This window comes from Nannospalax galili, unplaced genomic scaffold (assembly GCF_000622305.1).
Source record: "Nannospalax galili isolate Female #2095 unplaced genomic scaffold, S.galili_v1.0 scaffold648, whole genome shotgun sequence".
Classification (NCBI taxonomy): Eukaryota; Metazoa; Chordata; class Mammalia; order Rodentia; family Spalacidae; genus Nannospalax; species Nannospalax galili.
Window position 1 is genome coordinate 4,178,136 of NW_008360311.1, and position 13,994 is coordinate 4,192,129.

General features: G+C 45.3%; 1 protein-coding gene across 2 annotated transcripts in view; it reads right to left on the bottom strand.

Annotated features, from left to right (window-relative positions):
* Ints7 (integrator complex subunit 7) overlaps positions 1 to 13,994 on the bottom strand; it is a 72,165-nt gene that overhangs the window by 4,811 nt on the left and 53,360 nt on the right. For both annotated transcript variants that reach the window (XR_003848031.1, XM_008824822.3), the window contains exons 14-17: positions 10,308 to 10,502; positions 9,767 to 9,870; positions 7,889 to 7,957; positions 5,147 to 5,279 (exon numbers count right to left, since the gene is read on the bottom strand). Coding sequence is in view for 1 of the 2 variants with exons in the window: in XM_008824822.3 (XP_008823044.1) it covers positions 5,147 to 5,279; positions 7,889 to 7,957; positions 9,767 to 9,870; positions 10,308 to 10,502 (501 nt within the window). In the remaining variant the exon portion in view is untranslated. The remainder of the gene's footprint in view (positions 1 to 5,146; positions 5,280 to 7,888; positions 7,958 to 9,766; positions 9,871 to 10,307; positions 10,503 to 13,994) is intronic.

A 13,994-nucleotide genomic window follows, 5' to 3' on the forward strand; every position in this document is an offset into this window, starting at 1 on the left:
AACGCATGGCACGAAACAGCTCCCTTCTTTTTTAAAATATTATTTACTATTTTTATTTTATGTGTATGCATGTATTGCCTGTATGTAGGTAAGTGCACCTCTGTCCTGCAATGCCCGTAGAGGTCAGAAGAGGCTGTCAGATCCCCTGGAACCGGAGTTACAGACAGTTGTTAGCTGCCATGTGGGTGCTGGGATTTGAACCTGGGTCTTCTGCGAGAACAACCAGTGTTCTTAACCGCTGAGCCATCTCTCCAGCCCCAGGGAGGAAAGAATTTAAGAGTTCAAAGGAAGCCAGGTATAACGGTGCCACACTCTGTACACTCACATTCCCAGCACTCATGAGGCTGAGGCAAAAGGATTCACAAGTTCAAGTCCCAGGACAACTGTGGTGGCGCACACCTTTAATTCCAGCACTTGGGAGGCTGAGATAGGCAGATCTCTGTGAGCACCAAGCCAGCTGGGGCTACAAGGAGACCCTGTCTCAAAAAATCAAGACAAAACAAAAAAACAAGTTCAAGGTCAACCTGGGTTATGTAGTAAATCTCTGTCTCAAAACACTGAAGGAAAATAAAGAGTTAAAAATTACCCAGGCGGGCTGGAGAGATGGCTCAACGGTTAAGAGCACTGACTGCTCTTTCAGAGGACCCGTGTTCGATTCCCAGCACCCACATGGCGGCTATGAACCATCCTTAATGCCATGTCCACGGAAATCCGAAGCCCTCTTCTGACCTCTGCAGCACTGCATGACACAGGTGCATTCACATACATGCAGGCAATACACTCATATACATAAAATAAAAATAATAAAATAAAATATTAAAAAAAAAAAAATTACCCAGGCTATCTTCAATGATGGCTATTTGCTGATGACCCAGGTCACTTACACAGGTGAAAGAACAAGTGGAAGTCTGCCTAAGTGCCTGGTTTCTCAACGACCAGCGACCTGCACAAACTGCACAGAGCACATGTCACTTTGGATGAATTAGTGCCATTCCTGCTTGGTCCATGTCCTCCCTGTCTAATCTGTGTTGGCGGTTCCTAAGCCACCAGAGGTTGGAAACCACTGTACTAAATAGTAGGTTGCCTGTCCTGCTGAGCTCCTGCTTCCAAGTGGGTTGCCACTCAACTGCCCAGACTCTGAGCGTGGCTTCAAAAAGTTGAGCATTAAGGCTACAAGTCAGAAAAACTATCCCTTACTGGCTTCAGGCAGGTGAACAGTTTGTGGTCGGCAGACTCAATATCAAAGTCAGGTTAGTGTCTTGAGCTAACCACAACAGATGAAAAGGCACTGGTTCAGCTTGTTCAGGTTTACCATCTGCCCGCACCGAGGAGCCTGGATGTATCCACAGAGCATCCCACCTGAAGTGGAACTTCCGATGCTGCAGAGTTTGAGAGAAACATCTTAAAGGAACTACAGGTGACTCCAGGCTGTTTCTGTAGAAAGCCACCATTTTGCCCTTTAAAGGAAAGAGTATACGAGTGGGGACAGCCTCTGAGATCACTAGCCCTGGGCAGACTTTTGACAGCTACGTTAGCGCAGAGAGTAGATGTCAAACTGCATATCACGATCAGCAAACCAGCAGACAGGGCTAACATTCTTTTTCTTTTGTTTTGGATTTTTTGAGACAGGGCTCCCTGAAGCCCCAGCTGGCCTGGATCTCACAGCGATCCACCGGCTTTTGCCTCCCCAGTACTGGGATTAAAGGTGTGTGCCACCACACCTGGAACTAACATTCTATTTAACTGCTAAGTCTAATAGATAGCTCTCAGCCTTTGAATTTTCCAAGATTTCTGTGGCGCATGATAATGCTCTTTGTCCATGAAACTCCAATTACCAGTTCTGATCTTCTGTGATTCTCCACCTTCCCTAAGATCCTCTTCCTTAAACCTGGGTTCTGTCTTCAACAATCTCTTCTTGGTCCCCAGCTTTCCACAAGCAATGCACCCTCCAAGATTTTAAGAACCTCAGTGCTCACTCTGACCCCATCTGCACTGCAGTTCATCTCTTTCTTCCAACCCCAGATTTTTCCCAATGCCTATAAAACAGCCCAAGTCTGAAAATGAAACATTCACCTCCCTGTCCCTGTACATTGTCCATTTCAGGAAAAGAATGACCAGTGCATACTCTGTCACATAGCAAGAAACCTAGACGTTACATCTCCATCACCCCATATTTGATCCAAAAGAAATAAAAGACTAAGCCTTGAAAAAGTATTCCTCTGTGGTTTTACTCTAGCCTAGGCTGGCCCCAATCCTCCTGCCTGCCTTTCTCCAAACTTCTGTGATGACAGGCATGAGCCACCATAACTAACTGGCAACCCAAGCCTTCAAAGTATCACCTACCTACTAAATACTGACCCTCCAGGCCTGTTCTTGATCCCGCTGTCATTTCACTAATCTGCCTCTTAGCTCGCCACAGAAATGCTGTCATCCTCTTTTCCTTCATCTACTTCATGTCCTCCAAGCCATTACCTGTTGTGTGTGTAAATCTATAACTCTATGTTAATCATGTCTCTTCTTTGCCCACTTAAATCCCTGAAAGTCCCTCTTCCCCTGCGCAGTACCTACAAGATAAAATCCAAACTCCTTCAAGACCAGAATTAAAGCCCTGTCAGCCTGTCACCCTGCCGCTGCCTCTCTAAGCTCATCTCTTGGCCTGGCCTGCACAGAACACCACTTCCAGAGGATACACTGCTTCCTTCATGTCTCTGCTCTTCAGCATGCTGTTCTCTGCCCTCCCTCATCTGTCTGGGACACCCACGTGCAGAGACACTGCTCTGAATCACACCTCCACGTCATTTGGCCAAATCTTTGAAATGAATCATTGTTGTGGGGCTGGGACTCAAACCCAGGGCCTTGTACACAAGACTCAAATGCACATGTACTGCATTTCCTTATCAAATCTTCTCAGGCCATGAACAACTTGAGAGAATGTCTTCTATCTTTGCCATTTTTTCTATTCTGAGCCCCGCCCAAAACATTTGAGCTGCACTTGGGGGCTCAGAATGTACAATTTGGAAAAGAGGTGAAAAGAAAAAGATGTTAAGTAACTTAAGAAATGGAGGAGCTGAGGGCAGAGCAAGAACTTGCACCTAACTCAGAACGAGCGCACTGCTCTTTCCTTGCTGTCTCTCCCGGGCAGAAATGGCTCAGTCTCTCCATGACATTCACTGGATTCAACTCCAAGAGTTCTTGTTTGGCACCTGGGTAACTTCTTAATGCAGCACTTGATGGGATATAAAATATGTACTCCTCACAAGTGTGCATACTTTCTTGAGTCCTTACAGCTTCCCTTAGCAACTAATCTGTGTCAAGTAAGTAGTGTTGCCAATTCAACAAATACTTCAGACAATTTCATACAGACAGCAGCATGCCAGAGAATGTCTCCCTAACCCTAAGCTCGCTCTAGTAGGCAGGCATGCCCCCCACCCCCAGTTCCTTCTACTGGGTGAGTGGGAGGAGAGAGGGACAGGAGAGAGCCCTAGGGGACATCTGCATCTCTGTGACAGTGGAGAGCAACTCTCCAGTGTTCAGAGTGGCAGTTTCTGGACGGCATGTCTGTGTCCCTCTGATGCACATGCTGAGGCTCTCACCTGCAATGCGATGGTGTCTGGAGGGTGCCAAAAAGAGACTTGTGTCCTCAAGAAGAGGAAAGAGTGCGCCTCTCTACCCACTGTCAAGACACCAAAAAAGATGGTGGCGTCACCAGGAATCAAACCTGCCACACCCCGATCCTGGCCTTTACAGCCTCTAGAACTGCTGAGAAATGCTGCTCTTCAAACACCAAGGTAGGTGAGCCGCTACCAAAATCTGAGCAGAGTCACGGGAGGAGGAGAGTCTGGATGAGTGTAGTAGCCTGTCCTATGACTGCAAAGTCAGAAAAGGCTTCACTAGTACCCCAGGCAGCAGAAGCCCAGTAGGCCACAGACTGAAAGGATATCTGTCAAAGACATTCACGTGCTAACCTCACCTGACCTCACCTGGCACTAACTGCTTTACTGTCAGACAGAAAAGAAACAAAGTTCGTTCTGTTCCAACTGGCCAGAGGCTTGCACCCTGGCAGCGCGACGGGATCACCTGGAAGTTCCGTCAGGTCAGAAGTTCCATCAGCTGGAAGAGCTGCTCCTTGCTTTACCATGGACTTCTGCTAACTCATCTGAGCTGAAAACACTGTACGCTAAACTGCATTTAACTTATTTCAATTTACAGGGCATCACTATGCCCAGCCTACCTTAAAAGTGCTCATATTTACTTCCGTCTATTTGAGCAGTCCACCCATTTGCTGAAATCTGTACTGAGTGAGAACAGGAGCTGACACATTACGCTGGCACGTCTGTAAGCTGAAATGCTTGGATGCTGAGCCAGGTCTCCCTGCATTGAGGCCTGGCCTCACTTCCAGACTTGAGTCAACTGGCTTGGATGTAAGGGTGCAGTGACTTGACACTGATGAGGGGAGGGTTTTTAACACTTATTTTATGTGTATGAATGTTTTGCCTACATGCATGTAAGTGCAACTGTGTCATGCAATGCCCACAGAAGCCAGAAGCCAGCATTGGATCCCCTGAAATGGACAGCTGTTACCTGCTGTGTGGGTGCTGGGAATTCCTCTGCAGGAGCAGCCAGTACTCTTACCTGCTGAGCCATGTCTCCAGCCCCTTATTGCAGTTTTTAAAAAGTTCCCAAAGTGCTTCTAGTTTGCAGAATCATTACAACTTCAGTTAAACTTTTTTTTTTTTCGGTCTTTTTGAGACAGGGTCTCCCTGTAACCTCAGCTGCCCTGGAACTCACTGTGTAGACCAGGCTGTCCTTGAACTCACAGAGATCCGCCTGCCTCTGCCTCCCAAGTGCTGGGATTAAAGGCATGCGCCACCACGCCCGGCTCCAGTTAAACTATTTTAAAAAGGTAAAAAAGAAAATTTTCACCCAGGCAGAGTGGATTTCAGGCGTAAATGTGCCCTGGTGCAGCCACACACAGACCTTAAGAGCTGCCCTGGACGAGTTCATCTACCACTCACAGGAGGGTTAGGGTTAGGGTTAGCGAGGTTAACTTAGTGAGCTTACACAGTCAACATGCCTGAGATAGCTTAAAAAATAACAATAAACCACGCCCTCAAGATAAAAACTCAACAAAACAAAGGCCACTTGCCATGTAGGAAACAGGGGCGTATTTCCGGCTGAGGGATTCCACCTCCTGTAAGACGTGACTGTACACCGACAGCATTCTTCTCTCAAACTCACTATCAGCCTGGGCTGCTCCAGTGGGTCCATATTCCTGGAAACTGAAGGACCAGCATCAGTTACTCAACCAGCAGGCCAGAACAGTAGAATCTTACATATGATTCTTCTCCAATGTATGTCTTTAAAGTATGACATGTTGCTGGGCCTGGTGGTACATGCCAGCAATCTTAGCACTAAGAAGACCAGGAAGTAACCGTCAATGCTTAAATGTGATGCCAGGCATATTCCATGTTCTCAATTTTTAAAACAATAAAATTATTTCCAGCTGGGCATGGTCGCTCACTCTTTTAATCCCAGCAACTGGGAGGCAGAGACAGACAGATCTCTGTGAGTTCCAGGCCAGCAGGGAGACCCTGTCTCAAAAAGACCCACCCCCCAAAAACCCCAAACCAAATCAACAAAAAACCCCAACAAAAAACAACAAAGTTATTTCCAATTACAGATAAGGAAATTGAGGCTTAGAGAGGTTAATTTGTCTATACTCACATAACTATTACGTAACATACTAGAATTTAAACCTAAATCTGACTACAAATGATCTAATTCTTAACCACTCTGGTTGTCAGACAGTATGAAGGTGTTTAAACCTGTAAGAACCACAAAGTGGAAGAGACAAAAGCCATTTGAGAAGATGTCGATCTGTCCATCAATAAAGCCAGCAGGCAACTGCCAAAAACCAGTGACAGCCCCCAACACACCAGAAAGAACAGAGGCAGAGCCCAGGAGTGTCACAGAACAGCACGGCCTTAAGTCACCAGGTAAGCAAGCAGGTAAGACTTGGAGAAGACAGAGCCATTTACAGCTCAGGAAGTGGAGGAGCACCGAGCTCAGCAGTGAACCCAGGAATATGCAGGGGCTGCTGGCACACAGCACGCTGCAGAAAGGTGAACTTAAATTCCTTTCTTCTTCCCCCACCATCTCAGATTTCTGAACACACTTCTGACAGATAAGAGAGTAAAACTCTCGACTCCTACATGAACTTTAAGAGTAATATGTGGAAGTGCAATGTGGGTCATTTAACGATGCTGGGCATTCACTACTTATTACCCCTTTAAATCCTTCTAGTGTCTACTTTTATGCACGATACTTTAGCTAGGTGCTATTATAAGCTATTTCGGCTTCCCAGAGTAGGTGCTGTTCTCTACCTAGTTTATGCACACGTGGCTTAGTGAGGCAAAGAGACTCAGCAGTGCACAGGATTCCTGGTCAGAGCTGCCAGGGCTGGACTAACTTTTAAGTTCCATTAACACAAGAAATGAGGGGGCTGGGGGACCTGGCACCCACCTGGTGACTGACAAAAACTGTCCATAACCCCAGTTCCAGGACGGGCATTGCAGGCAAAACGCTCATCACACACAATTCAAAAAAACTTTCAGAAGACAAGAAATGAGAAAGTTAAAATGGATCAGATACGAGGAAAAAGCAGTCTCGCAGCCAGACTGAGGGGCCAGCCTTCAAATGGAAGGTAAAGACCCCGGCAGCCCTGGAATGAAACGGCAGCTCAACGCTTTACAGCAGAAACAGAGCTGCTCTGTTGGCACAGCCGCCAATGAAGCAGCCTCAGGAGTCAGGCCTTCCTGGCCCTGAACTGCACGTTCCATTAGATACGCTACTGGGGAAAACACAGTGCACCACTCTCACAAAAACAATTAGTCTGAATAATTCGTTATTGGGAGAAGGAAAGACAATTTTGTTTTTTTGTTGTTGTTTTTTTTTTTGCATTGCTTTGAGATACGGTCTCCTTGTAGCCTCAGGTGGCCTGGAATTCACTGTGTAGACCAGGCTAGCCTCAAACTCACAAAGCTCCACCTGCCCCTGCCTCCCAAGTGCTGGGATTAAAAGTGTGCACTGCCACCATGCCCGGAAGGAAAGAGAACTTTTCTTTTGGTCTTTTTGAGACAGGGTCTCCCTGCAACCCCACCTGGCCTGGCACTCTCACAGAAACTTGCTTCTGCCTCCTAGTGCCAGGACTAAAAGGCATGTGCCACCATGCCTGATAGGAAAGAGAATTTTAATAAAGAAAAATAAGGAATTATCTTTTGGTTTGGGAACCCAAAGAATTAAAATTTTAAGTTCAAGTTATTAACTCATAATTGTTCCTAACAAAGTTTAGTTATACAAGATACTGTTTGATTCAAATAGCCCCTCCCCTCTCAGTTATCCTTCTACACTAACATAAAAGCAGGAGGCAGGTTACTGGAGAGATGGCTCAGTGTTAAGAGCACTGGCTGCTCTTGCAGAGGACCAGCGTTTGGTTCCCAACACCCACATGGTGGCTAACAACAGTCCATAACTCCAGTTCCAGGGGATCCAATGCCCTCTTCTGATCTCCAAGGTCACTGCACAACACGGGTGCACTTACACACATGCAGGTAACTCTCTCTCTCTCTTTCTCTCTCTCTCTCTCTCTCTCTCTCTCTCTCTCTCTCTCTCTCTCTCTCTGGAGGCAGGATGATCTAGGAGGTTCTTTTACATCTTTTGGAGTCATAAAATCTACATTTCCCTATCGCTAGTCAAGGACTGTGGGCAAATGCTGGAAGAGGTCCCCTTCTTGTCTTTTCTTCTATATTTTCTTTGCAAAACACTGTTGCGATGACTAGTAAAATAACACATCTGAAAGTCTGATAATACAAACTGCTATTAAACTCACCTTGCTGATTCTGGATCCAAAATCAGGGCTTCAATGGCATGGGAGATGAGTAGGCAGCTCTGCTGCTGTCTAGGTTTGAGTTAAGCTGGACTAGAGGTTACAAAACCACAGATCTTGTGCTATCTGAGTGTGACAGGAGTCACGGGAAGGACTGCACTTTCAGTGAAAGCAAAATTATCCACTCAAATCATCTGGAGCTCTATTTTTTCCTTTTAAGGGACACACACTGTCTAGACTAGCAACTGCAAACTTCTGTTCCAGGCAGGAATTTCAGAGCCCAATGTGGGACCATGCAACATGCCTGGTGATTCATTTTTCTTTTTCTCAGGACCAAGTACTGATCCGGGCCTCACATATGCTACAAGCATTTCTATCACTGAGCTACAATTTTAGCCCCTTTTAATTGTAATTCTGATTTTTATATTTTGAGACAAGTTGTTTTGTTTTGAGACAGGGTCTCCCTGTAGCCCTGTGTGGCCTGGAACTTGCTATGTAAACTCACAGAGATCCACTTGCCTCTGCCTCCTGAGTGCTGGGATTAAAGGTATGGGCCACCACACCAGGCTTGAGACACGTTTTAAGTTTCCCAGGCTGCTCCTGAATGCACAATCCTCCCACTTCAGCCTCTCAGGTGTCTGGACTCCGTGTGCCCCACCACGCCCAACTGCACCTCTGCCTATTATCGTACAAAGAGCAGTTCTTCACAGGACTCACACCAACAAGAAGCAACCACAAAAAAGTTGCATTGATAAAGTGAAGGAAGAAGGAAGGGAAGAGGGAGAGAGGGAAGTCAGGGTTAGTAGAGCTTTTACCTTGATAGTTCAAGGTCTCTGAAAACCCCCCAACACACACACACACACACACACACACACACACACACACACACAACCCCCCCCACACACACACACACACACACACACACACACACACACACACACACACACGCGCGCGTGCACATTGAATTCCAATTTTTTTTTGTCTTTTTGAGACAGGGTCTTCCTGTAGCCCCAGCTGTCCTGCAACTCACTATGTAGACCAGGCTGGCCTTGAACTCACAGAGATCCGCCTGCCTCTGCCTCCCGAGTGCTGGGATTACAGGCGTGCGCCACCACGCCCGGCTTGAATTCCAATTTTAAAGTGCATTTACATACATGCACTTGATGCAGAGGATCCACAGCATTCATTAGGTTTCAATCAATGACTCAAAATGCTAAGAACTACTAACTGACAAGCTGACAACTTCCAAAACCATTTTTTCCTTTCTTCCTTTCAAAAAGAATCTGAAGTTGCTAGTCGGAACATACGGATAGCCTAACAAGGGCTTAGGGAACCAAGAGCACCGAACAGACCGTTAACACAGGTGATGGGACCTCAGGCTGCTAGCCATGAAGCAAGCAAGGTGAGATGACAGATCCAGTGAGCACAAGGCAGTTCACAATGGTGAGACTCTGGCGTGATTTGTAGTCTTGAGGGGTTTGCTAAGATGCGATCAGGCCTCCATCTCCCAGGCTCAAATAATACTGTGTCTGGGTCTCTGCAGCACCTGGGACTACAGGTTCATGCCACTGTGCTGGGCAGGACCTGAGCTGGGATGCTTTCCCTGAAGGTAGACAAGACCACCAGGAACTTGTCCCTGGCTGGCTTAAGTTAAAAAGTAAAATTATTTTGCTCATAATAAATTTCAAAGGGAGAGATTATTAATTAAAAGACTACTTTAATCCCAGCAGTCAAGAGGCAGAAGCAGGAGGATCTCGTGAGATTGAGGCAGCCTGGTCTACATAGTGAGTTCCAGGTCAGCTGGGGCTACAGGGAGACCCTGTCTCAAAAAATAAAACAAAACTTCCCAAGAACACCAAATATAGGGCAAGTTCAGGATACAGTTCTACGTTCCTCAAAGTCGTGGAGTCAGCATCAAAGGACGCCTGATAAAGATCCCGGTACCGGGAAGCAAGGCTTCGGAACTCTTCCATGGCCTGCTTCATCTACAAAGGAGGGCAAACACCAACTGTGACAAACATGCTATGTAATTACACAAACACTACAAGAATAAAAGCCTAAAAAACTGATCACATAAATGAGTAGTATGTTTCGCAAACTAAAATCAACAAAGATGTTATAAATGGCTCACAAGATTACAATAATCCATTCATGGTATCTAGAAACAAGAAATTTCCATTTTAGTTTCTTCAAGTTTCACTAACATTATTATAAACATTCCTAATGTTTTTACAAGGTAAGTCCATTTACTTCCCTAACATGTAGAGGATGAGGCTGTTACTAAAATAACACATCAGCCTATATGACAACACAGGTAGTTAAGCATTTGACATACATGCCTGATTTTAACTTCCACAACTTCTCACCTCAGTTCAACATTCTCTAAGTCACTAACATCTGGAATGGCAACATGAGGACTTGCCTGACTAGAGATTCTGCCGCACCTCTGAAGGTCACTGCCTAAGGCCATGGCAATTGTGGTGGCTATGGCGGGAGGGGGGCTTGTTTTCAGGCTGTTGCAAGTACAGATGAGCTGGGAGAAGGCCTGGAGAAGATCAATCCTGAGTTTCACAAATTCACATTGAAAACTTAAAGGATTCAGTGGTGTGCTGGCAGCCTGTAATGAAGAAAGATGTTTGACAAAAAGTGAATCTACAATTCTGAATCTGCGGAGTCAACCAACCCTAATTCAAAAATATTCAGGAAAACAACACATTGGTATGGAACGTATACACAGACTAAATTTTCTTGACTCCCTAAACCACAGCATAACAGCTATTAACACAGCATTTACACTGTAGGAGGCATTGTCTAAGTAACCTAGAGATGACTTCAAGCCCGAGAGTGAATGTGCACAAATTATATGTAAATTCCACAAGGTTTCATCGGGGGACGTCAGCATCTCAGGATTCTGGCACCAGAGGCTGTGGGCATGTTTTGGAATCTCCCTGGGAGTGAAGAGAGGACTGTACTTGCCACAATTTATGCACAAGTCATAATAACACTGATGGATAAATGCCCAAGTTATAAAGAGAATGAGGTAGTATTACAGAAAAGCTACCATTAGTAGCATTACCTCTGAAAACCTGTACATCCTGGTGACATTCAAAGGTTCCTTACTTCCAACATTCAGCGTGTGGCTGGCGACATCAGTAAGATGCCACTTAGGATGCTCTAAGGACACTACCATTGCCCCAAACCTTATCACTCTCTTATCTTTCTAATCTCAAGTTACCATCACGAGAAAATCATTAATAGTGCCTGGAAAAGTTGGGCAGTAAAGAAAAAGACAAAGCAGGAGAAATATGTTTCCAGACAGCTGCACTGCCACAAGGACATATTAATTTAACAGGAGTTTCTGAGCTGACACTTCAGAAAACGGAGAGGACATCAAACAGGTTACTACACATAAATACATTTCAATAAAGAATGGGGGAGGGATAAGGGGCAAGTCTTCAACAGTAAGAGCAGCATTAGCTACACAAGGCGGGCAGAGAAGGTTAAGTCCAACCCACGTGGGCAGACAACAAAGACACCATCTACTACTACTTAGCAACTGTCCTCGTGGAGAACCAGCAATGTGCTTTCAACAGAAAGTGCACACTGGAAGGCCAATTTGATAAAGTCAAGCACGGTAGAATTAACTTTGCTCTCTGCCATGACCTGCGTGAACTACACTGGTGTGGCTTCTCGGACACTGTTTACACTGCTCTGCTAGTGGGAAAGCTAGGCATGCGATTTTGAGATTCTAGAGTTAGTAACGGCAGTACCCACCTGGCAAAGCACCACAGATGGTCCTTAGTGGATTTTTCATTACTTGTAAATGTCAAATGGCAACTTGTATTATTGAACAGCAGAAATATTTTCTCTACAACAACAGTCTACTGTCTATATTCTTTATGGAAATATAAACTTGCCTAATGTGCTTCTTAACCTGAGACCCTTGCTGAAGTAGCGTATGATATGAAAACAGCTAACTACATTTAATATATTGTACTTTGTGCTTTTCAGCCATTCAAATATTTTGCTCTAATTATGAAATAGCTCATATTAAAATATTTTAAAAAGAATTTTATTGTTATTTCATGTGTATGAGTGTATTGACTGCATGTATGTAAGCGCACCCAGGTCATGCAATGCCTGAGGAGGCCAGAGAGGGTGTGGGATCCCCTGGAACTAGAGTTACAGACAGTTGTTCAACACCATGTGGGTGCTGGGAATTGAACTCTGGTCATTTGCAAGAGCAGCCAGTGCGCTTAACCGCTGAGCCATCTCTCCAGCCCCACCAACATAATTTTCATAAAATTAATTCCGTCTGCCTCTCAATTTTGTGAGTCTATCAGCCAATCAGTTTTTACCATTTACTGTACTAACAATTTTCTGATCTACATAAACTAGAAAATCAAATTTTATTATTTCAAACAGTAATTTTACCTTTAAAATTTCTGTGGCATTTATTAGCCTGATAAAAGCAACAATCTCCTCTTTTTCCAGAAAGATCAAGAGACAATATCATGGCAGTCAATGCTGCCCTCCGAAATGGAGAGCACTGGAGTGTCTCTCAGCGTCGCACTGGGGGAGGGGGGGTGCTATTAATCTTCACGTATGCTTGTTTTAAATACTTGTCCATTAATTTTAGTAAGAATTTAAAATGTATGTGTCACAAGGCAATCTTCACGCCTACTGACCCTGTGACTTTTTCTTTGTTTTGAGCATTGCTGTCTAGATGGCACACCCTTAATACTTAAAAGGTATGTTTTAAATGTCTGAAACAGGCCCCGCCTCAATATGTACAATTTAAAAAGTTCTGTCACAATGCTTTAAAAATGTTTAATGTTCAGGGACTGGAGAGATGGCTCAGCTGTTCTTGCAGAAGACCTGGATTTGAATCCCAGCACCCATGGCAGCTAACAACTGTCCATAACTCCAGTTCCAGGAGATCGGACAGCTTCTTCTGTCATCCTCGGGCACTACACAACATGGGTGCACTTACCTACATGCAGGCATAACACTCATATACAGACACACCAAAAAAAAATAATAATAAAATAGTTAAAAAAAAATGCTTAATGTTGAATACTTAATAAGCTTCTCACGTTTAGAGGACAACGCCCTGTGAGTAATGAAGATAGAAAATGCACATTTTCAGGAAATGTGCTCTTTCTCAAGAAGGTAGCTCATTTCAGGAAACTAGTGAAAATTTCAAGAAATAAGAAATATTAAGGGGGGGCTGGAGACATGGCTCAGTGGTTATAAGTGCTCCTGGAGAGGACACAGGTTCGATTCCTAGGACCCACATGGATTGCTAACACCCGTCTATAACTCCAGTTCCAAGGGATCTGATGCCCTCTTCTGACCTCCACCACCATATGCACATATATATATATATACATTAACGGTCTCTGCTCTGCAACTCTTTCTTGGAAGACAAAATAAAAAGTGTGGGTGGGTTCTCTCCTGGGTAAGTCCATCGTGCCCTCCATGCCTTGACACCCCCAACTTCATTCACCTTCCCATCTCCCCCACCCGTCTCTCCTCCTGGCCTAGGTACTGTCCCATTCCTTGTCTTGGCACCCCAGACACCGGGGAAACCACCACTACTTCCTGATCCTTTGCATCCAGACCAACCCAGTTCCTTCTCGCGGTTCCCAGGAGCCCTCTGTGCCTGGTCCCGCCCTCACCTCCCTCTGCTTCCCAGGGCTGCACAACCTATCAGCCTCTTTCCTAGACACCTGGACTGACTTCTCGGCTTACTGATCCTTTGCATCTAGACCAACCCAGTTCCTCAGTGCAGTCCCCAGGAGCCCTTGGGGCCTCTCTGCCTCCATCTCCCTTTGCATCTCTGGGTGGCATGGCCACCAAGTGCCTGAGACCAGCATCTTTCCTGGGCCCTGCTCCCAGGCCAGTCCAACCCCCAAATTCTTGAAGCCAAAATTTTTCCTGGAGGGATCCAGACCTTATGAGAAAGCCTGAGAGCATCTCACCCTCATCTGACTTGGGTCTCTGTGGGAACTCCTGAAGACAAAAGCAATCTGGCCACTCCAATATAAAATCAAAAGAGAGAACTGGAGGCTTAGACAAACCAGCTTTTCATGCCCAACAAGTAAAC